The 27,340-nt window shown below is 46.3% G+C and overlaps 1 protein-coding gene across 1 annotated transcript in view; it reads left to right on the forward strand.

Moving 5' to 3' along the window:
• Window positions 1–27,340, forward strand: part of LOC135899470 (putative phospholipase B-like 2) — an 80,707-nt gene that overhangs the window by 48,731 nt on the left and 4,636 nt on the right. The window contains exons 8-11 of the mRNA XM_065428743.2: window positions 7,146–7,238; window positions 7,302–7,373; window positions 11,336–11,488; window positions 18,048–18,207. Coding sequence (XP_065284815.1) covers window positions 7,146–7,238; window positions 7,302–7,373; window positions 11,336–11,488; window positions 18,048–18,207 — 478 coding nt within the window. The remainder of the gene's footprint in view (window positions 1–7,145; window positions 7,239–7,301; window positions 7,374–11,335; window positions 11,489–18,047; window positions 18,208–27,340) is intronic.

Below are 27,340 nucleotides of genomic sequence, written 5' to 3' on the forward strand. Positions count from 1 at the left end.
TTGTCCCGGGTGTCCAACTCATCTCCAGTGACTCCGGCGCGGTTGACTAGTCCTCGTGCAATGGAGTGGGTGGCCTCGTTGAGATTGGGGAGGTGTGGGTGGACAGGGCCCGCATGGGCCGGGATCCATGTTAGGGAGATTATGCTGTCTTTAGAATGTGGTGCCTGGCAGAGGATGCGAAGAGCTTGGGGAGGAATACGGCCTTCGCTGAAGTTAGTAACGGCTGAGCGAGAGTCACACACTATGGTGTGACAGGTGGGATCTAAAGTGGCCAGGGCGATGGCCACTTCTCCAGCCGTCTCGGCAGTTGGGGTAGTGACGCTGCAGGCGTGGTGTAGGACACCATCGCGTGTGGCGACGGCCGCAAATCGTGTGCCATGGGAGTACTGGGCTGCATCAACAAATGTGACGCCAGGTACGTGGGCAAGGGCTTTTATGATAGCTCCGACCCGAGCTTGGCGCCGGGCCCTCTTATATTCAGGGTGCATGTTTCTAGGGATGGAGTCTATGTAGATCCAGCTACGGATGTCGGTCGGGATCGGTTGTTTGGGGCACTGTTGCTGATGGTAGGTGAAGCCAAGCGTGGACGGAATAAAGCGCCCCGTTTCAGTAAGGGTGAGCCGTTCAAGCTGAGAGCGTTGTTGGGCTTCAATGAGTTCGGAAAGGTTGTTGTGAACTCCCAGTTGGCTGAAGAGTTCAGTGCTGGTGCAATGCGGGAGACCAAGTGCTTGCTTGTAGACCCCTCGTATGAGGGTGTCCAGCTTGTTTTGCTCAGCCCGGTACCAGTTGAGGTACGCAGCAACGTAGGTAATGTGGCATATGACAAAGGATTGGACGAGTCGGAGAAGGCTTTCTTCTTTGAGTCCCCCTCGCCGGTTAGATATACGTTTAAGAAGTCGTAGGGTGTTTTGAGATTGGGCACAGATCTTGTTGAGAGCCAAGGCGTTGGAGCTGTTGGTAGAGATGGTGAGACCGAGAACCCGGATACTAGGGACGTGTGGGATAGGATTGCCATCTTGAAGGCGTAGGGTGATGGCGTCACAGGGTCGCTGATCAGATTTGGGGTTTGGGAGGGCGACCCCGCTGAATGGGCTTGTATAGCAGAAGCTCGAATTTAGCCAGCGAACAGCGCAGTCCGGTCCTTCGGAGATAGGCTTCAACCGTGTCAATCGCCGTTTGGAGGGCTGACTCCACTTGACCATCACTGCCTCGGTACGACCAGATGGTGATGTCGTCGGTGTAGATGGTATGGTTGATATTGTCGACTTGCTGTAGTTGCTTGACAAGGCCAATCATGACTAAGTTAAAGAGCATGGGAGAGGTAACTGAACCTTGCGGGGTGCCTTTGCTGCCAAGGGGAAGCTGGTCTGATCGTAAATCTCCGGCCGAGAGGGTAGCCGTGCGATTGGAGAGAAAGTCACGGATGTAATTGTAGGCTTGCTCTCCCAGGTGGAGGCTGGAGACCTGGTCAAGGATAACTGTATGGGAAATGTTATCAAAGGCTTGAGTGAGGTCGAGTACGAGGATGGCTTTCATGTTACGGGTACGATCGTTTAGCACTTGATGTTTGAGCTGCAACATAGCGTCTTGAGTAGAAAGATGAGGGCGAAATCCAATGATGGTGTGGGAATAGAGAGAGTTGTCTTCGAGGTGACTGTTGATGCGTGCTAAGAAGGCGTGTTCTGTCACCTTGCCTACGCATGAAGTAAGGGAGATGGGCCTTAGGTTATTGAGGCTAGATGGTTTGCCAGGTTTTGGGATTAGGATAAGGTTGGAAGCCTTCGAGGCAGCTGGGAGGGCACCACTGCGCCAGCAATCGTTGATGTAGTCAATCAGATGGGACAAGGACTCGTCATCGAGATTGCGAAAGGTTTTGTTAGTTACCCCATCTGGCCCTGGAGCAGAACGACCATTAAGCTTGCGTAGAGCAGCATGTATTTCAGATACGGTGAAATCGGCGTCTAGTGTAGGGTTGGGGCTACCGATGTAATTGCTGTGTGGACTGACTTGTTCCCTGGAGATATATCTGGTGCAGAGGTAGTCAAGCACCTGTTGTGGACCTTGCTTAAGGGTCTCCGTATAAACGAGCTTCTGCAGCCGATCCTGTTGGGTGGTGCGGGTGGTGGTATTATCAAGCAGATGTTTGAGGAGTTTCCACGAGGAAGGGCGATGAAGATGTCCATCCACCGTGTTACATAGCTTAGTCCATTGTTTTCGGCTGAGGGTGTGACAATGCACCTCGACGGCTGTGTTGAGTTTGGATATCTTACTTCTGAGGCGACGGTTGAGGCGCTGCCCCTTCCATTGAGCTAGGATGGAGGCTTTAGCCTCCAGAAGATGGGCGAGGCGGCTGTCCATGCGTTCAACTAAGGCATCTGTAGTTACCACCAGAGTGGCCGTTTGAACACCAGTGCGTAGCGCTTGCATCCAAGTGGTAATGTCGGTAATGCCTTCTGCTGAGGTAGAACCTATGCGTATTTTTCGAAAAACATCCGAGTCGGTAATGGTGAATTCTTTAGTGGGGACAGGGGCGGCAGCGAGTTGGGGTAAAGAGAGAGCAAGGATATAATGGTCGCAGCCCAGGTCTTGCTGGGTATTGGTCCAGTGTGCATTGTTGATATGTTTGATGAAGGTGAGGTCGGGGTAGAGTCCCGGGTAGTGGAGGTACCGAGGCGTGTAGGAAAGGAGGGATCCGTGATGAGCGTAAGGCCTAAGTCGTGGTAATCTTTCCAGAGGTTGCGAGCTGCAGCTTCCGTGCGAACGTAGCCCCAGCCTGTATGGGCGAGGTTGAAATCACCGCCGATGAGTAGGGGGTGCGTTCCAGCTACGTGAAGAGCCTTCTTAAAGAGGGTGAGGAGGAAGCGACACCTTGTTTTGTCCTTGGGGCTATTGTAAATGTTCAGAAGGAAGATGCATTCTTTCCGTTTAAGATTGGGAATTAACTCGAGGAATAGATGTTCGATGTGAGGACTATTGAGATAATGTTCAATAACAGGAATACGACGCCGTACTAGGGTGGAGACCCTAGTACGGAGCGCAGGAACTCCGGAGCGCATTCTTTTTTCTATTTACCATAACTGGATATTCTTGATGCCAGAAGAGTCGAGCACGAGTACACGAAGTCAGCCAGTGCGTTATGTCGAACCACCTGGACAATCTAGGCTCCTACGCGACATAGGTTGTTGGCGATGTTTGAGCTCCGCAAGCTTTACTATTAATATTATTGTACAGGTGAAGCGAGTGGAAGCGCAGGAATTTACTTAGCTGCGTTTTGGATCGATGATATCGATTAGCGGCTGTAGCTGATGGGGGTTCGTTCAAAACGTGCAGGGTTGTTTATTTCTTGTGGTCAGCACGAAATCCAGTGCACGGGCTAAAGTGAACATATCCCATGTCGGAACGCTTGAACCGCTGAAGTGTTGGAGCGTCACATTCACGCTACCGCACATTATTTTGTAAGGACTTTCACTCCACACCAGTGCTTATGTTCACGGAAGAAACTCTGTCTGCTACGTACAGCAACCACAAGGACCGTAACCCCTAGTTAGAGTGCTATGTTTCGTGTGTAGTTAATAGGAATATTTATTCCTTTACAAACAGAATAAAAGTTCACCGTCACACCTAACGCCGCCGTATTTGTTGCTGGAAGTCATTCCACGTTAACCACGAGCTAAAAGCCTCCAACATGGTCGTGGACAATGTGACAATTTTGTCCTAATGCAAGATTATTCTTTGTCGCGCTTAATCAGCGGTCCGAATTGCGCTTCGCCAGCGTTATCACCGGCATCGTTTGTACATGAAGAGTGAATCGGCTAAAACTAAGCGCCCTATAACGCCAGAATGTACAGAATTTTCTTTTCTCGCCATCCAAAGTTTCACGTTTGCACTGAATGATAGCAAGTTAGTCTCGCCTGCACAAGAAAATAGTGCTGGCCTGCCTCCTTATGCTTATATTATCGCTTCAGAGCAGTAAAAATGCCTACATTTTTTTTACTTTGGTGGCTTACCATCGTGCAGTAGAACTGTCATTCGTTAACCCTGTCGCCGACAGCAGGAAATATCGGTCCCCCTTTTTAGCGCAATATATTTGCCCTAATGTTGCCTCTAGTGGTGAAATATAACAACCACTCTAAAGTTTTCTGCGTGGCTGTTTTTGGACATGATTAGCATACTTTTTTCATTTATTTCGATCTTCATCATTACTGCAGGCGTGTTTCTCAATTTGTCATTAAAGCGAAGCTTTCTTTGCCTCTTCGATTTTTCCACTACAGTGCTGTTGCTTCTGTCGCTGTCTTGCTCGCCGCATTGGGGGAGCGGAGGTTAACAGGGGGGCAGCACGAAGCTTGTACGTACACGGCAGGTTCGCTGCAGAGGGGAAATACCATGCGAGAAACTCCTTTGGGTCTTTCCATCGCGTCCTGTAATGACCTCTAGAGCTTCCTCAGCGTCGCTGCAATACTCCCAAGACTGCCGTAATTGTCCGTGAACACTGCGCCGGTTAAACGCCGCTCGCGGACGCAGGGCTCCACAAGGACTCTCTTCACACGTTCAACGAGATTAGAAAGCCCTATGAGCTCGGCAGTAGGGCCTATACCTCGCCCCACGCCAAAACTCTCCAGGCATTAGTCTTCCATCCTTCGCATGCCGAGACCGGGTCCTATCGCAGCCTATAGCGATGCTCAGCCAATACGCGGACTCGTTCGAGCCCGATTGCGCGGATTGCGGAGATCCCTTCTGCACTTGAGAACACATGGTCTAGGAGTGTCCCTCGTTATGGGACCACAATCATCTCACCACGGAAGGAGAGTGGGAGGTGGCGCTCAAGAGCTGCACCCTGGCCGCTCAGCTACGGACCGTCCAGAGGTCCCGCGGCTCGGTGGTCAGGCACGGTCTGCCCATCCCGACGTGGGAGCAGCCCGCCCTAGTATTGTCGTTTCGAAGTCGCTCTTCACGACATAAATAAAGTTCACTGCCTGCCTGCCCCCGCAAAAGCATTTCACAAGCTGCATCGCTTAGCTTTGTACTAACGCGCCACAGTACAGAATGGCAGATAGGAGGCAGGGAGAGAAGGTGTAGAACGCGTATAATCGACGCAGTCAGGAGACTAGTGAATGAGAGTATTGCCACTTTTCGCTCCTGGCAGCTCGTACACATGGCAGGAGCGCGGGTTAGTCAGAGTGCGATGTAAAAACGCAAGGAAGCGCTACTACTAGACACGGCAGCAGTGGCGGAGAGGCTGAATAAGTTTAAGTTCAAGGTGCGATACACTTACGTTTCTGCTATTTCTGAAAATAAAACAAAGTGCAAATTTGTCAAGTGGACAACTGACAGAGAGCGCGCAACCACAAAGCCGTATTAAAGCGCCCTAATCTCTAGGCGACACTACGGAAGCGGCCGCAGGTCAAATCAACACTTCGGTGCTCGCCGCAGTATATATCTCTGCGGCTATAGCGATGCTCGAGGTCGCGGGTGCGATCCCGACCGCGATAGCCGCATTTCGATGGGGACGAAATCCAAAAACGCTCGTGTCTTAGATTTAGGTGCACGTTAAATGAACCCGAGGTAGTGAATATCAACCTGTAGCCCCCGCTAAGGTGTGCCCGACTGTGGTTTTGGCATGTGAAACACCATAACTAAAGTATGATACTTCTGCCCATATGAGATGTGCCATGTTAGGCAATGACAATGTTCAACCTTCTCAGAGGTTAGAAAGTATGGCGCACGACAACGCCTCAAGCAAACACATCCCCCTGTGTGTGTTCTGTGTACTACGCAGACAAACAGCAGTGCTTCACGCAAGGTAACGCTTAACGACAACTCACCGCTCTCGTTTTGCACTAAAACGCCGAAGCACTTAAACGTTAGCTGTAAACATCGCCGTGAATTATCGTCAGTCAACGCAAAAATCACAGAAATATTCGCTTACATCGATTCGCGCACTGCATAGAGTCTGTATAAGTTGTCTTCATTTCCCACTATTCTTTTTTTTATTCCTTGCGTTTTTGAGGCCGCTGAAACGATTAAAGGAGGTAATTATGAGTGAATGTATTCCACATTCATGCTTTAAATTATCCCGAAGACATTTTGAGGACGCCTGTGTATTCTATGAATTGTATTTGCAATTACTATAGTGAACAGTCACGTATTGCTCATTTATTAGCCTCCTGTGGACATTAAGGTACTCTGTATACTAGAAAATTATAGTGTCTGAGACTTTTAAAGATGCATGTGTTTTCTGAGAACTCCTGAAGTTAACAAAGTTAATGCCTGAAAGGTGATGCTGGTACAAATGGTACAGTTGTCCTACGCATACTGTATAATATACATCCCGCTTATTATTTTCATGCAAAATGCTTGTCCGGTTTTAGATACGGCTTTCTTTTTTTGAAGAAAACTTAATAAAGAAGACATTCGTACGTATCTGTGCTTTTGTGGCGTGCACCCGTGGTTCAGTGACGTTGATTCCAGAGCATCATATTGTACGTAATGAAACCTATAAGAGCTGTTAATATAAGGCTGTATTGTGCGCTTCTTTCTTTTTCTTTGGGGGGAGGGGTAGAGGGAGGATTTGCGTTCGCATCTCATTGAAGTGTCTTAATGACTTACCACAGTGGAGCATAGCCATTGGTTTTCTATAAAATGGTAAGGAATGAAGAATGTTTAATTGCTCAAGTTTAGACTCCTATGTGAAAAGCTAAGATAGGGGAAGTCGTAGTGGAAAGCTTCGGAATGATTGTGTCCACCTGTGGTTTTTAAAGAAGCAGATGCGTATACGTTGAGAATGCGCGTGCCTGGCTTCAGGCTTTAATAATGGGTATCTGCTAGTTTATGCTGTGCAGAGGAACACCATGACCTCTGGTTGACAGCTGAAGCAAGGGAACAATTGAGGAGTGCTACCTGACTTTGAGAAATCGCTGGGTAGTTGTCATCGTAAGATGCGGTCTTTTTAACCTTCGCTTCAGAATCACGAAATTAATTTTAACTGTTTGTCATCTAATTTCACATGTGACATTGTCACCGTGTGCAGAGACTGCTCGTGGTTTGGAGAGCTTGAAATGTGTTCTCGCTTTCGTATTTATAAGCAATTGCTCTGTGCAGCGTGCCAATGTTGAACGGAAAACGCAGCAGGTTTACCACCCTTGCAGGTACAACAACCAGTACCTTGTTGTCGACTACAAGCTCTTCAAGCCTGGAACTGCTATTGTGAACGACACGCTGTGGATCCTCGAACAAATGCCGTAAGCACACGTCCTTCTCATCTCTCGTGCAACTTGATATAGCCCTTTTCTTTTTCATTGCAGTGGAATAATGCGTCAAAAGGACGTCAGTGACATTCTTCGAAAAAAGTCGTATTGGCCCAGCTACGATGTCGCGTGAGTACTCGGTTCGTTTTGTACCAAGTGCAGGCATTATTTTCAAATGAAATGGCGCTTACTTTCACATGTTTTTCGCGTTCCAGTCTCGCACTTTGCGAAAAAATATTGCCCCTATAAATATGATTCTTCATGGGAGACGAAGTTGTATTTTGCACTTGCCCGCCTTTCACCATATCATTGCTAACAATCTGTGTGCGGCTGCTATGTTTTCATCAACACAAAACTCCACCGTGCTTTCTTTAGCCACAAAGGCTAACGGGCCCAACCACGCCGGGCCCGAATATTCTCGGTACCGATCAAGTTTGGCCAATATTGGCGTTGGGGCGGGCTCATGTGGGCTGCGCATGTCACTTTAAGACTCGGGCCGGGCTCGCACCCAAAAAAGACGACTCCTGCGGTGCTCTAATTGCTGCTCTCTTGTCTGTTATCTTACTTGCGCGGGTCAAGTATCCATCCGGAGACTCTTGGCTGTCCTCCCATACAGCACCGTCACTTGCGCCTGAAACCGAGCACCTGTAGGCTCCGTGAATTAACTGTCGAAAGTGATCACGCTCGCGTTTGGCGTCTTCACCGGATGTTTATCATCCGCTGTGTCTGTGCACGGGGCTAAAGTATGCAGAAGAGAGAATGTATAAGTATGCGGCAATACGGAGGTCTCAGAATAAGAACTATGTGCGCTTGCTCGGGGACGATCAATTCCACGGGTGACGTCATCATCATCATCATCAGTCTGGTTACGCCCACTGCAGGGCAAAGGCCTCTCCCATACTTCTCCAACAACCCCGGTCATGTACTAATTGTGGCCATGCCGTACCTGCAAACTTCTTAATCTCATACGCCGACCTAACTTTCTGCCGCCCCCTGCTACGCTTCCCTTCCCTTGGGATCCAGTCCGTAACCCTTAATGACCATCGGTTATCTTCCCTCCTCATTACATCTCCTGCCCATGCCCATTTCTCTTTCTTGATTTCAACTAAGATGTCATTAACTCGCGTTTGTTCCCTCACCCAATCTGCTCTTTTCTTATCCCTTAACGTTACACCTATCATTCTTCTTTACAAAGCTCGTTGCGTCGTGCTCAATTTGAGTAGAACCCTTTTCGTAAGCCTCTAGGTTTCTGCCCCGTAGGTGAGTACTGGTAAGACACAGCTATTATATACTTTTCTCTTGAGGGATAATGGCAACCTGCTGTTCATGATCTGAGAATGCCTGCTAAATGCACCCCAGCCCATTCTTATTCTTCTGATTATTTCCGTCTCATGATCCGGATCCGCCGTCATTACCTGCCCTAAGTAGATGTATTCCCTTACGACTTCCAGTGCCTCACTGCCTATTGTAAATTGCTGTTCTCTTCCGAGACTGTTAAGCATTGGTTTAGTTTTCTGCAGATTAATTTTTAGACCCACTCTTCTGCTTTGCCTCTCCAGGTCAGTGAGCATGCATTGCAATTGGTCCCCTGAGTTGCTAAGCAAGGCAATATCATCAGCGAATCGCAAGTTACTAAGGTATTCTCCATTAACTTTTATCCCCAGTTCTTCCCAATCCAGGTCTCCGAATACCTCCTGTTAACACACTGTGAATAGCATTGGAGATATCGTATCTCCCGCTATAGATATCTTTCAGTATTTTTACATACGGCTCGTCTACACCCTGATTCCGTAATGCCTCCATGACTGCTGAGGTCTCGACGGAATCAAACGCTTTCTCGTGATCAATGAAAGCTATATATAAGGGGTGGTTATATTCCGCACATTTCTCTATCACCTGATTGATAGTGTGAATATGATCTATTGTTGAGTAGCCTTTACGGAATCCTGCCTGGTCCTTTGCTTGACAGAAGTCTAAGGTGCTCCTGATTCTATTTGCGATTACCTTAGTAAATAGTTTGTGCGCAACGGACAGTAAGCTGATCGGTCTATAATTTTTCATGTCTTTGGCGTGACGTGCACAGCTTCAAATGAGAATCGCAGTGAAGGCGAAAGACGCGCAGGAAGAAAACAGCAATCCGCTTGCCATATTTGTCTGTATTTCCTATCCAGCACGCGGCTCATATTTAATAAATACTATTACGAACTTGCGCAAATGTTGGTCCCCTAAGCCACTTGCTTGTCTCTTGCATGCAGCCGTGCTACTCGTACCTAGTTAACTGCTATACTGTGTCGTGTGACAATCCGTTAAGAAAATACTAGCCAATTTGGGAAAGCTTTTACTCGAAGCCGGTAGTCAGCATTGTACGATTTCCTGCTGTAGTGCCGAAACGGACATTTATTTATTCAATGGATACGCCCAACGAATTAACGAAGCCTTTTCTTCCTGCCTGAGAAACATATTTTTACCGTAATACTAACTGAAATTATATTTATTGTCGTTTCATAGTTAAAGAATGATAGGAAAAAAAGCTGCACTGAAGCAGCCTGACTAGCCCTTACAGTAACTTAACAAATGCTAGGTAATTATGCAAAACAAAGGAAATATGTATACAGGAATAACGTAGCAGTCAGCGAAAACAGCAGCAGTATAACGCGACCGAATACACGAAAATAACTACAAAGAGTAAGCTGAAATGTAGGTAATCCTACAGTAACAAATAAAAAAAAAATTTGCAACAATGGTGCATAAATTCCAATAACCAATGTCATATTGTGATATATTTTACTTTGCAATAAAAATGACGGACACTTGTGTGAACGTTGGCCCATTCAAAAGGACACAGTGATCGATCATTAGTAATCGGCTCGCATATAAATAAACGCAAATTGTAACTACTTACGACCAGTGCCTCCTGCCGTCCTGGACTGCGCTTCCCTTCTCTTGGTATCCATCTTGTAACCATAATGGTCCGACGGTTATGTAACCTGCACATTTCATGACCTGCCCGGCTGTATTTTTTTCTCCTAATGTCAATTAGAATATCAGGTCTATTCGTTCGCTCTCTGATACAACTTGCTCTCTTTGTGTCTCATAATGTTATGCCTAATATTCTTCGTTCCATCGCTCTTTGCGCGGTCCTTAACTTGTTCTCAAATTTCTTTGTCATTCTCCAAGTCTCTGCCACATATGTAAGCACCGGTAAAGTTCGCTGATTGTGCACATTCCTTTTCAGTGATAATGGTAAGCTTCCAATCAGGAGCTGACAATGTCTGCCGTATGCGAGCCAACCCATTTTTATTCTTCTGTAAATTTTCTTCTCCTGATCAGGGTTCCGTGTGATTAATTGACCTAGGAAGACGTACTCCTTATAGAATCTATAAGCTGACTGGCGATCCCGAACTGTTGTTCCCTTGTTCGGCTATTCATCATTATCTTTGTCTTCTGTATATTAATCTTCAACCCCACTCTTGCACTCTCTCTGTTTAGGTCGTCAATCATTTGTTGTAACTCATCTGCATTGTTGCTGAATAGAACAATGTCATCGGCAAACGTAAGGTTGCTGACATATTCGCCGTGGATCCTTACTCCTAAGCCTCCCCACTTTAATAGCTTGAATACTTCTTCCAAGCACGCAGTGAATAGCATTGGAGAGATTGTGTCTCCTTCTCTTACCGCTTTCTTTACAGGTATCTTCCTACTTTTCTTGTGCAGAATTAAGGTAGCTGTGTAATCTCTGTAGATATTTTCCAAGATATTTACGTAGGTGCTCTGTATTCCTTGATTACGTAATGCCTCTATGACTGCTGGTATCTCCACTGAACCAAATGCCTTTTGATAATCTAGGAAAGCCATATAGAGAGGCTGATCGCATTCGCAGATTTCTGGATTACCTGATCTATGACACGTATGTGATCCATTGTAGAGTAAGTTAGGACATTTGCGGGCGCTAATTGGAATCGGCTGGCGCAGGACAGTGGTAATTCGGGATCGCAGCGAGAGGCTTTCATGCTGCAGTGGACATAGAATTTGCTGCTGCTGCTGATGATGATGATAAGCAGTGTAATTTTGATTTGTTTTGTTTTTTGCAGCTACTTCGAGGACATATTCGTGATAAGCGGTCAAACAGAGCTTGTGGAAGAGTATGGAGATTACTACAGCTACGACAAGGCACCGAGGGCAAACATATTCAGGCGATACCACACGAACGTCACTGACGTGGAATCCATGACGGCTCTGATGAGGTAATGTAACATGTTCTAGCCACTTTCTCTTACCAATGGCAAGGAAGAGACCATACATAAGTCAACAGCATTGTCGTCAATACAGGGGACCTACATAGCGAAATTAAAACACAGCGTTCCAACATTGAGAACATTGAGCATCTTACAGTTAATTTCGACAGGTTGACCTGCCCCCGTTTTCTTGCTAGGTGTCAGAAAAATAAAATTGCACTGGTTGATCAAAAAGCAAGTTTGCGTTTTTGTCTGGTAGATTCGGATCAACTCGCACAGCGACGGAGCGCTCACCGTTAATCCGCCTAGGAGAGACGGATTTCAGCTGAAGCCCAATGACGCGTCCCCGTCACTTCCGGTTTAGCCGGGTGACTCGGCGGTTTTCTGCTGAAGGCCGAAGTGAAAACGCGATATGGCGGAGGAATTCGGGCCCAACTTTCACTGCGCTCTCTGCCAAAGCGTATTTATTTTTCTCTGGGCCATCTGAATTGGGTCACCCCGTTGCTTTTTCGCAGATTCTGCACACCGCTCTAGATTGGCCAGTGGAATTGACCATTATATTTCGTGTGCTTTAGGGAAGATGCAGTGGAAGTGAGAAACCCAGAAGCGGCTTAGATGAGGGCGTGATAGGGATTGCCTTCTTCAGTAACGCATTATCAGTAGCGACGAGCGTACGGGTCATGCGATAATCACTCATAAAGTGAATAAATAAATTTCACGAAATACTTTTTATTTCGTGACGTTAGACGCATGTTGTAATTCCGGATTCTCGGACCGCTATGGGAACATATCTATGTGCATGAATTGAATGCACACGACCGCTTTGCGTTTAACTCCGTCGCGGCCTCGGGTGACGCCAACGCTCTTCGTTGACTTCTCTGATAGGAGCTTCTAAGCACGTTCCCGGGGCATGGAGATGTCGAAAGGGGGCAGCGCGTTGCTGTGCTTTTGGTCCCTGCCATTGCGCCATAACGTTCTGGCCGGTGTGTTTGCCCAGGATTTCCTCTGGTCCCCAAAGTAGTGAAAGGAAATTAAATAAACACGGGGAAACCCGTACCTATTGATAAACAATAACGGGTTTAGAGCCGATGAAAACGAAAAACATGAGCGGTTGCAAAAATTAAAAAGTGCACCATTTATGATAAAAGCCATTGGGAAAAGAAAACGTGGGCACGGTAAATCCTCATGTCCTAAGGGTCAATCAGCCAGGGCACAAGGCCCTCGTGGAGAACGTTTATTGAGAAGGAAGCAGGAAGCTAGTGTGAATGATATAGAGCGATTGTCAGGTAGGAAGTGGCCGTAAAGAAGATGTCGACGGCAGGCTTGATTCAGCATCAGGAACTCCTCGCCCACGATTCTGGCAATAGAACTTGCAGGCGAGGGAAAACAAGTGAGCATAGAACAAAAAACATGACAGAAAATTAATAAGTAAAGAAAAAGGAACGAGAGAGAAAGAGAGAAAAAAAGGAAAAACAGTATTCCATCTGTGGAATGTGGTTATATGGAAACGTGCTCCAGCAGTGGTCAGGGGTTTGCTGCTGTGGGCCAGGCATGTTGGGCTCGCCCGCTACTGGGGCTCAGACGTGGGGCACACGCGGACGCCAGCAACATGGCCGCACGCCTCGGATGGCGTCGCCTTAGCACACACGGCAAACAGGAGCCAACGCTGGCCACGAATGACCCAGCCGGTCATTCGTGGCAGCTCAATGATTTACGAGTGTTCACTTACATTTTTTTAGAGCTGCTGCCTTCTTTGTGAACACGTGGTTATTGCCAAGTTCTTTTCAAACTAGTCCTGGTGCATTTTTGGCTACTTCATTCAGCCTACATACTTGATGCCATATTGCACAACGTTTTGCGCCACCCAACCACGGGCCACCGCTCTTTACTGGAGCATTTTCAATAAATATTTTTGCTCATTGTTGTTTCAGTCATGAGTTGAGTGGTTTGATAGCTGGTCTAGTCAAACGGGTGAAGTGGCAGACAGTTTTGCCACTGATTCAAGTGAGATGATGAACAGAAAAAAACATAATTTTTTTCTCTGGGTTCTTGCACTTTCACGCGTAAACATAGATAGTATTGTCGCGAATAGGTATACGCATTTCCACCGTAACTCACCAGCGTTTATGTCACATCCCTACGCCCATCAGTTAGTCTAGCGTTGCCGTGCATATTTGAACTAGGTGCTTGTTACGGAACGATCTGCGCAGCTCAACAACTCAGTCCCTGAAAACACCCAAGAAAACATTTTAGCGTCCTTTTCGGTTTATAAAAGGGTGCTATGTTTGCCCATTAACACCTTCCCGCTTAAAGGGCAAGATTGTTTGTTTATTGCGAGAAATAAAGTATTCTTGGTGATTTTCGCGAGGAGTAAATGGGATTGTTGTGGCGGAAGGACCCAAATACATTATGCAACAATCCCTAGCAGCTATCGCTGCTGAACTGCAGAATTAAATATTTTGATGCGCACCAGGTAGCCAGAATTAAGACACAGTTTAAAAATGAGGTTTCCTTTATTGCAGATTTGATTTGAGTAGTGGAGAAGAATAAAATGTCCTATAGCCACAAAAATAGGTGCCGTAGCCATGGTACACGATGGTACAAAGCAGCAATTTTAAGGGCGTACAATATCTTATAATGCACCTCGAAGGGTGGCCACTACACTATGGGTTACCATGGTGAGGTGGAGTATGTCGAGATGCAGTCCTGGGATATTGTGTCAGAAATAGCACCGCAAGAACCGTTGGAGTTTTATGCCACGGTGTCGAACTGAACCTTAATCTGAACCGAAAGGTGTACTTGAACCGCAATCGTAGCCGCAATTGAACCCGAACCCGAACCAATATTCTGAGAACATGCCTACACCCGAACTGAACCTGAACCGCAAAAATAATGTAGGTTACCGGCTCGGCACGACACGGTTCAAGCATATAGGGGCGCCATAACGTAAAGATATTTTAAACTTTTCCAATTGTGCAATCAGCTCTCCAGGATTGGTAAAATATTGTCGGGCCACCCGCAATTCGCCTTCGCCTGCCTGTCACGCGACGCCACGAAAACCGCGATAACTCCCCGTATGATTATATGTGTACACTCTGTTTATGTATTAATAGACCGAACAAGAAAATAATTATTTCTGACTAGGAGCCTTTTCGCCATTAGCCTTTAGCTATTAGTCAAAAGGTTTCGGGCTGCGCCCGCTTCGCCTGTCACGCGACGCCACAAAACCGCGAAAGCTCACCACGCGAAAGTGGCGTGTACACGTTAAAAATGCATTAATGTGCCGAACGAAACTGAATTTTCTCATGAATAGCCAGAGCCTGCCCCCTTCCGAAAGGAATAAAAGATGACTGCCCGCCGATCGCTCAGCCACAAACTATTGGCACCTGCAGGAGGGCATGAATTGATTTGCGTATAATATTTTTTTTTGCGTGGCAGTATAACGTTATCGAGCCCATTCGGCACGTATGCGACATCGCTACGCCAACTTTTCATTGCTGAGGATCCGTTTTAGCGGCATTCTTAACCTTCCGTTGCATGCCACTGTGATTTTCGACCAGCCACCGCAAGCTCACGGGAAGCCGACCACTTGCAGACGCCGGCACCACCCTCCTGATCCGGTTGTCTATATTCGCTGCGTTGCCTCGCCCTATGGACACTTAGCGTGCCCATCGCGTCTTTTCAGCCAATTAGATAAGAAAACCCGCTCAATGTAGGTAATCTTATTGATTTTGAAAGTAAACGAAAGTGACGTCTTATGACCAAGGAGAGCGTTTAATTGGGCTGTTCAGACAAAGCTGTGGGTCACCGCCCGATGGTTACGTCGGCCGTTACGGAAATTTGACGTCAGGAGATTGGAATAAAAAAAAATTGGAATAGGTTTAACGCTATCGGGCCCAGGATGCAAATAGATGCTAATAGTAGGCGATTCGTCCAAGGAATCATTCTTCAGTCGGCGCAACCGTCCAGAACGTCATTACGGGTCACGAGTTGCGTTATGAGCGAGGAAGGGGTAGGCGATAACTATGTACTGTGTGGTATGTCCTGTATCTGCGGCTGGTACACGGCTGCTTCGGCGGAGACGATTGCACTTCGGGACTGGGCCACTCCAGCTGCGTATTGAGGGGCAATGTAGAACCACTGTTTGTGCTGAAGCTACCGCTTCGACCGTTATGCCAACTCGCTGCTATTACTAGATGAATTTTTAAACGCGCAGGCCAGGGCGCACAAAGAGCAAGAAATGTGGTGAGATCAAGGATGGAAATAGGGAAAACCAACCAGTTCATCTGCTCGGCCTCCTGTAATAATAACAATACGGTCGCTAATAGATGTCGTCATGCATCTTCTCAGTGCGCGGTGAAGACAGCTGCACAGGACACAGCAGTATCATGGTTCAGCGCACGATTGGCATCTTTAAGCAGAGTAGAACGCGCTCTTCGATTTCAAAACGTGAATTCCGGGTCACAATATATGAGTGATTCGGACCATTTTGTCCGCATTCAGTCTGTGCAAGGCTCTGCGCCACATGTAACTACGCAAAGAAGATCGCCGCGGTGTCTAGCACAAACTGTTCTCGTTCATCGTTGCGAAGTGTCCTCATCTGCTTTTATTTACAAAATAACTGCGAACTAAGGAGCAATCCACTTGCTGGCTTCTTTCTATGCTGCATATTAGAAGTTTGCAGTTGCACTTTTTGTAATGCAATGTGACTACGCCCAGCGTCACGTGCCGCAGTTTGTACTCGCCACCAGTACAGTATTAATGACTCGAAACACCCCAAAAACAATTGCCTACACCAGTTATTGTCAAGGTGTGAAAGCTAAGCTCACCCAATGTCGACACAGGCGTTCTCACTAATTAGGTCTTTAAATGAACATAAAAATGTCTCCGTATCCGTTCAATCTATTCGTAAAGTGCACGCTGCAGAGAAAGACATCATTACAAATTCTGTCAAGGGGTGCTTGGGCCGCTTTCCGATACTTCATGTTCAAAAACACCATTGCTAAAATCGTGGCTATGGCAGCAACACGACGGGTTTATCCAAGCAGCGCGCATCACGCTTCGAAGAGTATACAAAAATAAAAAGAAAATAAAGGGAAATTACACAGCACTGAACCATAGCATAGCTGCATAGCTGATATGTTCGGCTCCTGAAGCGCGGCGGCTTCCCTGTATCCTCTCATATCGCCGCGAGCACAAAGAATTGGAAATGTAGAGAGGGCTAAGACGCACTTTTGTGTCCGTGCGTGATCGGCAAACGATGCGTTGAAAGTGCCTTTGTCCTATGCTGTGGTGGTGGTGATTGGGGCAATGAACATGTATCTTGTCATGCAAGGTATGCGCAGGGGGGCAGTGTCGTAAAAAAAAAATGAAAGCGAATATCATGCACATTCAATGCAATGTTGTAACCTTAATGAGGTGAAGGCCACTTGAGCTAGCGACATAGAAGCAATTGCAGATAGCGTAGCCGTTAGCTGTCTGCCTCACAAAGGAAGGATGTCGATGACGGGTGTATGCACAATTAAATAAGTACGATGTATGGCCTGACGCACCGTCAATTTTGCACCATCAGAGCGTACGGTCTTTAGCGTCTGCTTCGCATCTCTACGTACACAGAATTATTTATTCGTTCATTGAGTCATTCGTGAAGTCATTTCTTTATTCATATCTATATACGTTGGAACGACCTTTCTAAGGGATCGGCCAAGAGTGGGCACATATTTAGCGGCGCATACCAGGTTGTGCGTACTTAGGGAATAGAACTGGCAGCAGCCAGCAACAGGTATATTTGGACATGTGCTCAGCGGAATAAATTGTCCTTGTATATTCACAATGTATCCCGCGAAAAAATGGTGACGAACGCCCAACCACGAAGAAGAGAAAAAGCTTCGCTTTAAAAACAAGCGCGAACAAACGTTGTACTGAGGCAAAGGTTGAGCTGTTCACGCAGAACTCTCAGCTGCGGGTGTCGTTGTCACAGTATTCAAACTGCACTGCGCACTGTGGCACGACGGAGTTAAGCATAACCACTGTGGGGGCTCAGTTTTTACGAGGTTGAGGTTTATAATGTAGTCGCGGAATCAATTCCCGGTTGTATCAACCATGTGTATTCTCTGACTAAGATGATGGTTTCAGAATCCCTGGTGGAAAGTTATCCGGGACCAATTACTGCGGTTTCCTCCAAAGCACCGTTGTTGAAATTGAACTCCATTACGAGCAAGTCACGAAACTAAAGGCCAGAATTAGCAATATATCTTTTAGCATGAACTCGGTCATGGTGAAGGCTGTCGTCTCGCAATCAAACACTGATACCCTCTTAGCATGCAGTGCTTGTACGTGTGTGTGGCCATGAAGTGTATCACATATCTCGCTGACCACCTGGAGCAGTACGTTATGCCATCGCCCAGGCAAATATTTCCAGCATCTTATTGAAGTGAGCAACTTTCCCTGGAGTGAAAGGCAAGACCTGTCGAGGTCATTCTGTCAGCGTTGTGCAGTCTGAGTTTTTTCCTTAGGGGTGTGCATGTGCTCCTTTGTAAGACGTTCTTGTTTGTTTTTGTTTCTGAAGGTACAATGACTACACCCACGAACCGTTCTCCCAGTGCAACTGCACTCCGCCGTACAACCCAGCGTACGCCATATCGTCCCGTTACGACCTGCTGGACCCGCACGGGAAGTACGACGTTCCAAAAATGTACCCACGGCCAGTCGGTGGCATCGACATGAAGGTATGCGATGACCTGCCGAGGACATTTAAAGGGACTGGAAAGAGGCCAGAATGTGTTGTGAGAAGTTGATGGAAATGAAATTACCCTAATTTATAATGATAGAATGCAGCACGATGTTCGGGATTTAAGTAGGAAATATAATTTTAAGTTCGCAAAGAATGTCAGAAAAACCAGTAAGTGGCGAGGCCTGACGGTGAAACTTTGATACGTCAAAATGAAGTCAAGAGATCACTGTACGTAAGTCAACTGTCATTAATTCCAGTATAATGATTGCTTAAAATTGGACTTCCTATATTATTAGACAGTTGCGCTTTATTTTATGCGTATTACGAAGAAAAGAACGTCCACGCTGACGAGCGGCGCTCGCGTCGTCCCACATGTATGGCGGCGCGCATGCTGTTGTACGCAGGCGAGCACAGCACGAGTTTGCAAGTACCCAGAGTTTTATGATCTCCCGGTGATACGAGATGCCATCGACGAGTTGTGCCCTAAATGGCTGCGTTTTTCACCTTGGTGTCGCCGCCTCTGTGGCACTGTACCGACACCGAGCTTTCTCCACCAACCATCGGCAGATTGTCGGTGCCAGTACAGTATGGCAGAGGCGCCGACATGAAGGAAAAAAACGCTGTCGCCGACAGTCGGCAGACCGAAATCGGTGTTGGGTCGGCATACTGTGAATCAGCATTTACCTATAGGCATTCCCCAGGTGTGCTCCTTGTGGCGAGGACGGTGGTCTATCGTGCAAGTGGGATGCATCGCCTCCGCTGCCGCTTTTGTCCATCGAAGCATGACGTTCGGGTGTCACTTCGTAAGGATCTAAATTCTAAGCATACATGCGAGCTCAAATCCTTTGTTCCAGCTCACTCAGGTCTTTGAGAGACGACATCGGAAATCATAGGCGCACGCTTGGCTACAGCAACACGAACCATGTGTCACGTGCAAAAGCGTCTTTTCGTTTTCGGTGTGCTTGGTTTCGTTTTGACTAGTCCCATTCCAAAGCAGTTCGACAGGAAACTGCAAAAACACATAGCAATTATCGCGGAAATACCTTAAAACTTTGGAAAACATGAACCGCAGCAACATCACCTTTACAAAAAAAAAAAATACTCCCTCACACCAACGGTACTCACACCTACGGCCGCACTTGTCGCCTGCCTCCCACTAATGCCGACCTATAAATCGCTGTCGCGCTCACCAATCACAGTTTCCAGCATGCTTCTAGTGAACGACTTCATCGTCAGTGCAGATCGAAAAATTCTTAATTAAGATGTTCTACAGCGTTTTCCGCATTACTACTTCATGACTAGACGATCTGGCCGGTAAGCTTTCGATCGTACTAAAGAAAGTGGGTACTGTGAAAATTGGTTGTCAGTCCCTTTAAGTTCACTTCAGTTTCAGCTCATGTTCAGCTCATCTTCTACAATAAGCTCCTCAACTACTGGAGCTCGATAACTTGTTTTAATATAGGGTGACAAACGTATATGTACAAAATAAGTTGCAAATGCATAACGGCAGCCAAGATGGTGCGGATGGTGACCGTGATGATGATGAGTATGATGATAATAATAATTATTCTTACAAGCCATGCAATATATGCCGACGATATAACGTTATGGACAAAAGCGTCCACAACCGGCCAACAGTAAACTACCCTCCAAGAGGCAATCGGTCAGATAGAACAGTACCTCTCAAAATGCGGTCTCCAGTGCGCCCCCGAAAAATCGGAGCTACTTATACTCAAGGCAAGGACCCGGGGAAGACCACCAGGCTACGTCGCTCCAGATCCCAACGTCAGACTCAATGGAATCGATATCCCTCAAGTTGGCTCCCTCCGCGTCCTTGGCCTCACTATACATAAAGACGGTTCTGGGGCAGCTACACTTCCGAAGCTTCAAAAGACTCTAACACAAGTAACCCATCTCATTCTGCGTATAAGCACCGAAAGAAGAGGACTTAAAGAGCAAGAAACCGTCCAATTAATCCAAGCCCTCCTTATAAGCCGGATCACATATGGCACCCCGTATCTACTCCTCAAGAAAGCTGAAATTGAAAAACTCAACATCATCATCAGAAAAGCAATCAAGAGCGCACTAGGACTCCCCAGTACGACCTCAACCACGACACTCCTCAAACTTGGCCTCCATAACACCTGGGAAGAAATGAGCGAAGCGCACAGAGACAGCCAGCTGGAACGCCTTAAGCTGACTCAAACAGGCAGAGCAGTACTTCGCAAGCTCGGATACAGCGAAAACTTCATAGCAGACTCAGACGCGAAAGCCCGATTGCCGCCACTTCTTCGTGACTCTATCTCAGTCGCTCCAATACCTCGCAACATGCATGCAACATACCACAAAGACAGAAGACAAGCAAGAGTGAGAGCGCTGAGCAAGAAATACTCAAAGAACCCGAACACGAGATATACAGATGCGGTAAAATACCCAGGTAGAAGAGCATACGCAATTACCGTGACCAACAATCAAGGGAAGGAGCTAATCGCTGCCACCATACCGGCCTGAAATTCAGAAACGGCGGAGGAAGTGGCCATCATCCTCGGCATCGCCACATGCAAAGACACAGCAATCATCTTGAGCGACTCGCAAACGACAAGTAGAAACCTACGAAAAGGCCGAATTTCTGCCGCAGCAGTGAAGATTCTAAAAGAAATAACAAGACGCCAAGAACTACCCGACACCTACGTCGCATGGACCCCAGGCCACGAACACCTGGCAGGAAACGAAGCAGCACATGCTGTTGCCCGAGAGCATACCAGCCGGGATTTCCTGCCGCACGGTCTCCGGAAAGCGACGAGGGTGGAGGACATTCTCATCAACTACGCCGTAATATTGCAACATTACCGACTGGAAAGGAGACAATATCCTCCACCTCATCCAAAATTAAGCAAGGAAGAAGCCACCGCCCTCCGCAGACTACAAACAAATACGTATGTACATGGAATTATCATGCACCGAATGCACCCCACCAAATTCTCATACCTATGCCGGTATTGTGACGTTCCAGACACGCTCCCACACATGGTGCTGGTGTGCCCGCACCGCGAGAAAAACAGTGAAGATGATACCTCAGAACCGCTACAAGCGATCGAAGAAACGTGGGAGGCAATGTTAAAGGCACAGAGCCTGGAAGATCAGCGAAGTCTGGTGGACCGGGCCCGGACTGCAGCATTAGCCAACGGCTTTCTGGACTGAGAGAGCCGCCCACCTAGGGCGAAGAAAGGACACTTTCTCGCTGTTTCTTACAATAAACGTTCATTCCTCCTCCTTACAGAGTTGGCACGTATCTACGAAAGGAGATGAGACAGGCTTTGAACGTACTGATATTTGTAGGAACGAAGAATCGATAACTGGCAAAGTTGAAACATCTGAGAAGAAATGCCTATTTGGTAGAGAGTACAAACCAGATTATGAGACGATTCTATTTAAGCAAATAAAATAAGGTTCGCTGGACAATTTAGGTTGAAAGAAATTCAAAATTTTAATACGAATTGTAAGAAGACGATCACTATGGTTACTGTTTGGTAGCTTGAGTGTAATCACTCAGAGAGTTGAACATATCCTTGTGGCTAACACCTTGTTATCCTGCCACTGAGGAGAGCGAAGACCAGAGCACTTAAATTTTTTTTTCTAAATTTGCGAGGTGGATCTTGAAGCAACGTTCTTGTTTGTACCATCAATTGTCGGCACAATAAAGACTAGTGATCGATAGGTTCCAGGCTCATGAAAAAGTTGCAAGACTGATGATCCTCTACATCGTCTTTGTCAGTGTTGGCCGAATTCAAACGACTTCTGTCTCGTGGCAGTGATGTGTCAGTCAACAATGGACATCAAGCCGCTAGGGTTTAAAAAAATTTTGCCGTAGCAGTGAAGTTACGCGTGTTTAATGAACGACTACGTGGCCACCACGTTTTCTTTCTGGTATTGCATACCCTCCCCAAGGGCACTATGGCAGTGAAAGCTATAGCTTGTTTTAGAGAACCGCAAGAAGGGGTCCTCCAATATTCGTCTTTGATTACAACCCAGTTGAAAAACACAACAGGAAATTTTCACAGTCTGTCGTATTTTGGGACGTTGTTTCTGTAGTTCTGTTGCCTGTAGTTCTGTTGCCTGTAGTTCTGTTGCCTGTAGTTTTGTTGCCTGTAGTTCTGTTGCCTGTAGTTCTGTTGTCTGTAGTTCTGTTGTCTGTTGTTCTGTTGTCTGAGGTTCTGTTGTCTGTAGTTCTGTTGTCTGTAGTTCTGTTGTCTGTAGTTCTGTTGTCTGTAGTTTGTAGTGTGACGTCCTGTAGTAGAAAATTCTGTAGTTCTTAATCAATATTTAATTAAAAATTGACAGAGACCTCCTTAAGGCTATGTAAATTTGTTAGGACAAAAAAAGAAAAATGTAAAAAAAAACGCCTTAGATTCGAACTTGCGACCTCACGATTCCGAGCCCGGCATCTTACCACTGCACCACTCCTGACTTTCTTTTTTTCTTTATTACATGGAAAAGAAAACTGAAGGTGTATTACAAAGTGGACACAACCACACATTTAAAACTCAGGCAAACACACACATGCATCCAACAAGTGCATCCAGTCTGGCGGAGGTTCCTGCACAGCGTACACACTTCTTACATACGCAGCACTTTCGCGAAAAAAGGATTTTGTACTTCGCGGGCTTTCGGCATGGCGATCACAGAGTCTACTTCTCCACAGGCTATATAAACCAAGCACAATGAACATGTCATAGGGAGGACCACCGGTAACCTTAAACGGTAGAAACCTAATTGAGTATGGAGTCATGTCAATGTCCTTTTTAAGTGTCCGTTGGAGAATGTCCCCAAAAAATACAGCGTCCCTACAGTCTATGAAACAATGATCTATGGTTTCGGCACGTGGACAGAGCCGACAGTTTGTTGACCACGGCACAAAGCAACCCCCTCGAATTCAACCAAGTTTTAACAGGGAGTGTTTCCGAATGTAATTTAAAGAAAAATGTTTTTACTCCAGGAGGCACACACATTTTCCGGACGCGTTTAAGTACATCCTGATGAGGTCGATTTAAATAAGGTGCACGGTACAAAGGATCTGGGAAAATAGAGTCAACCAGTGCCGCAGAAATTGCTTTTCGGCTCGCTGTGAACACGTACTCCAGACTGAATCTAACTTTCAAGAAAAGAAATGTATCAACAACCTCCTTGAGAAAGCCCCAAGGAGCCTGTGGGACATCTTTGACATTTGATGACACTACTATGTTAGGAACATAATGAACTAAACGCAGTTGCAATATTGCACGCAAGAACGGATGGTCACTGTCTCGAAAGAAAAACAGGCGAGAAACAATTTGCCTGACGAAGAGGTGTACTAATCCTAGACCACCACGTTCAAGGGGGAGAAACAGATTGTCGCGCCGCATCCATTCACATCTCGAACTCCAAATGAATTTTGCAAATACGCGATGCAGTGCCTGAAGGCGAAGTCTTGAGCAGTGCAGTACTTGGAGCACATACATAAGACGGGAAGCTAAGAAAACGTTACACACTTCAGCATGAAAGAACACTGACAAATTCCGCCCTCGCCATGAATTCACTTTACTGTGAATTTTGCCAACTTCTCCCGACCAATGAGCGTTGCTATTTCTATACTGTGAGAGAGGCACACCTAAATAACGCAGATCTTCTTTCCATGGAATTCCTGCGTAATGTGATGGCATTGTGGCCCATAATCCAAACCAAAAACCTGAACTCTTTTCAAAGTTAACGCTTGCACCAGAAGCAGCACAAAATTCTTCTGTAATTGCAAGAGCAGTGTTTACACTCTTTTTATCAGTACAGAAAAAGGCCACGTCGCCTGCATACGCAAGAACCCGAACCTCATTAGTCAGTAATTTAAACCCTTGGAAATCTTGTGCTTTAAGAATGCCCATACAAAGTGGCTCTAAATACAAGCAGAACAGAAGCGGTGACAAGGGGCATCCTTGTCGTACTGATGATAAAAGCCTAATCGGATCGGAGAGAGAGCCATTCACTATAAGCCGCGTTGAGCCATTAGCATAACATATCCTCACACCTCTAAGGAGCAGAGATCCGATATTTATATGCTCTAGTAAAGTAAACAGGAATGAGTGATTCACCCTATCGAACGCCTTAGCCAGATCTAGCTGTACCATTGCCACCTGTCCAATCCCCTCAGCTACACACTCTAGCACCGATCTATGCACCACTCCTGACATGCTTCTCAAGTGTATATTTTGGCCATGTCAATAGTACGACGTGCTGATGCGCTGATGTTTACATTCGCATTTTAAGAGCCAAGATCCGCTATCACTCCACCGCGTCAAGTGCCGCATCTATAGAAGAACAAGAGTGTTCGTACCATCGACAGGTACATCGTGGAGTGCTAGAACATCGATTTTGATGTACGATATCCATATTAAATAAGAAATTCAGAAATAGACAACGTTGACTTTTAGGGTTATTACTGCTAGTTTCGACAGTTGTCTCTCGTTCTTTACACTTTTGAGCGCGCATATAATTCGTGTGTTCAATGCAAAATAGCTACATAAACATTCATGGATGAGAGTTCTTTCTGACAGCATACTGGCTTCTCACGGCAGCACTGTACCAGATTAATGAGACCCGAGCGAGGCAGCTTTTCACGCAACTTTGTGGAACAACCCAAATCTTCTTTTCCGCTTCGCATAAGCTTGTGAATTATTCCTGGGAAATTAACTAATGTGTCAGTGTAACAGCACATGTAAGTCCACGGGCCTGTGTGCCAGATCTTACCAAAAATAAAAAATAAAACGGATACGCAGCCATTCCCGCAGATGGTATGATTTTGATCAGCGGCCGATCTTGAGGAGGCCGGTAGGGCGTTGCTGGTGCCGCGTCGTCACGGCACAATTATAACTATTCGCCACGTCGACTTTAATACCGGTGTCGGTGCCATCAGCATTGCCGGCTTCAGAGAAGCGCGACTGAATACCGCGCAAGAGAAAAGTACAGTGTACACCACCGATGTGAAACTAACATACAATTTTAAAGGGCCGCGACGGAAAGCGCTTCTGTTGCGACTTCGGAACTCTTGGCCGTCGCGACCAAATGTTTCTGCTGCGACGTCAGAATTGGTGTAGTAACGTCGGAGTCGCTGTCAGGATATAAAGCTGTTGTTCCGACTTCAGAACTCTTGTTGTCGCGACAGAACGTTTCTGTTGCGACTTCATAACTATTGGCCTTGAGCGACAGAATGCTTCTGTTGCGACATCAAAATTTCTGTCGTAACGTCAGAAATGTCACTCAATTAAGAAATGTCAAGAACTTCTGTCGTACAACAGAATTTTTGTAGTTTCGATAGGAATTCCTCTTGTCTTTTTCAACTGGGCACTACAGAAGCTTGTCGCATCGCACAATTTCAGTGCACTTCTGTTGTCATCATTGGGTACATGCTGCGACCATAAGTTTCCGTTGTGGAACAGTTCTCTGTAGTACAACAGAAGTTTGTCCATTACTTCAGGAACACTTCTGTTATGACAACTGAGGGCCTGTTGCAATGATAGGTTTCTGTCGTACAACAACATTTTTCTGTAGTACAACAGAAGTTGTTCGCATTACTTCAGGAACACTTCTGTTGTGACAATTGGGGGCCTGTTGCCACAATAGGTTTCTGCAGTATTTCAACAGCTCGCTGTAGCACGACAGAAGTTTTTCGGGTTACTTCAGGAGCATTTCTCTTGGGACAACAGGGTGCCTGTAGTGATGACAAATTTTTCTGTAGTACTACAAAAATCTGTTGTAGAGCTTCAGCTTTCTGTTGTAACAACAGACATACGACAGACTGTACTTCTGTAGTCACAACAAAAAATGTCTGTTGTACATCAGAAAAGTCTGTCGCTCCATCAGGAATCTGTAGTTACTACAGAAAAATCCTGTTGTACGACAGAAATTTCTGTAGTACTGAACACAACCTCTGTTGTCATTTTCAACTGGGAATTGGTGCCATGTCAACTGAATGGAACCTTTCCGGAAGTATCAGTTCAGCACGATGAACAAGACCCTCGTTTTTTTCAAAAAACACACAGCCAACTTTCGTCAAGTGTCACATTAGCGACCTCGTCCCTCGTAGGTGGAACAACGAACATGTTTTACCGGACCTGGCGGTGGCGCGCGTACCACTACGGCGCGCCTCATAAATTGATCGTGGTTTTGGTGCATAAAAAGAATACAATTTAGTTTACCATACATCATGGGTATTACCCTGCCCGCGTGACGATGCCCATGGAGGCACCGAAAAAGCCGCCAGAAAGGAAGGACACTGTTCTGCCTTCGTTTTTGGCTTCCTCATGACGCACAGCGCTTCAAACTTCGGCAGTGAAAATATTATCGGGGTTCTCAAACCGATAATTGCGTTTATTTTAAATCAGTAAAAAATTATGAAAGAAGGTTTATCGGCCGTCTCTAAGGAAGAGGCATTGCTTTAAGGGTGGGTTTGGAGGCTCAATCAAGAACAAACGATCAATAGAAGCGCAAATACACTTCTAGAAAAGAAAAAAAAATCCAAGTCCCGTGGTTTATGTCGCCGCTTACTATTTTTCATGTTGCCATTTCCAATTCTAAGAGCAGCTGTCCTTCGAATGCGCTCAGACAACCCTCTTTCCAAATCTTCTAAATACGAGTGTTATTCAAAAAGTAAGGACCCTTTGGTCCTAAAAATGAGTGTATTCGTTAGGAAAAAGTTTGTATCGGCGGGTTTAGTTTAGTACAAGCCTACTTCACTTTTCTATGTAATCACCTTTAACTTCTAAGCACTTTGCGTACCGCTGCACCATTTTCTTCAGCCCCTATGCCTAGAAGTTTGCCGCCTGGGAATTGAACCAGTTGACAACGGCGGCCTTGCGTTTCGCGTTCTCTTCAAAGCGTTGTCCCCCAAGCCACTTTTTCAAGTGCACGAAGAGGAAATAGTCACTTGGTGCAAGGCCATGACAGTAGGGTGGGTGATAAAAATGTTCCCAAGTAAAATCTTGAATCTTCTCTTTGGCTTTGGTAGCGGTGGGAGGACGCGCCTTGTCATGGAGGAGGACAATTCCACACGACAGTTTCCCGTGCCGTCGAGTTTCGTTCGCATGTCTCAGTTTGGTTAGCGT

This window comes from Dermacentor albipictus, chromosome 6 (assembly GCF_038994185.2).
Source record: "Dermacentor albipictus isolate Rhodes 1998 colony chromosome 6, USDA_Dalb.pri_finalv2, whole genome shotgun sequence".
In the NCBI taxonomy this organism is placed as follows: domain Eukaryota; kingdom Metazoa; phylum Arthropoda; class Arachnida; order Ixodida; family Ixodidae; genus Dermacentor; species Dermacentor albipictus.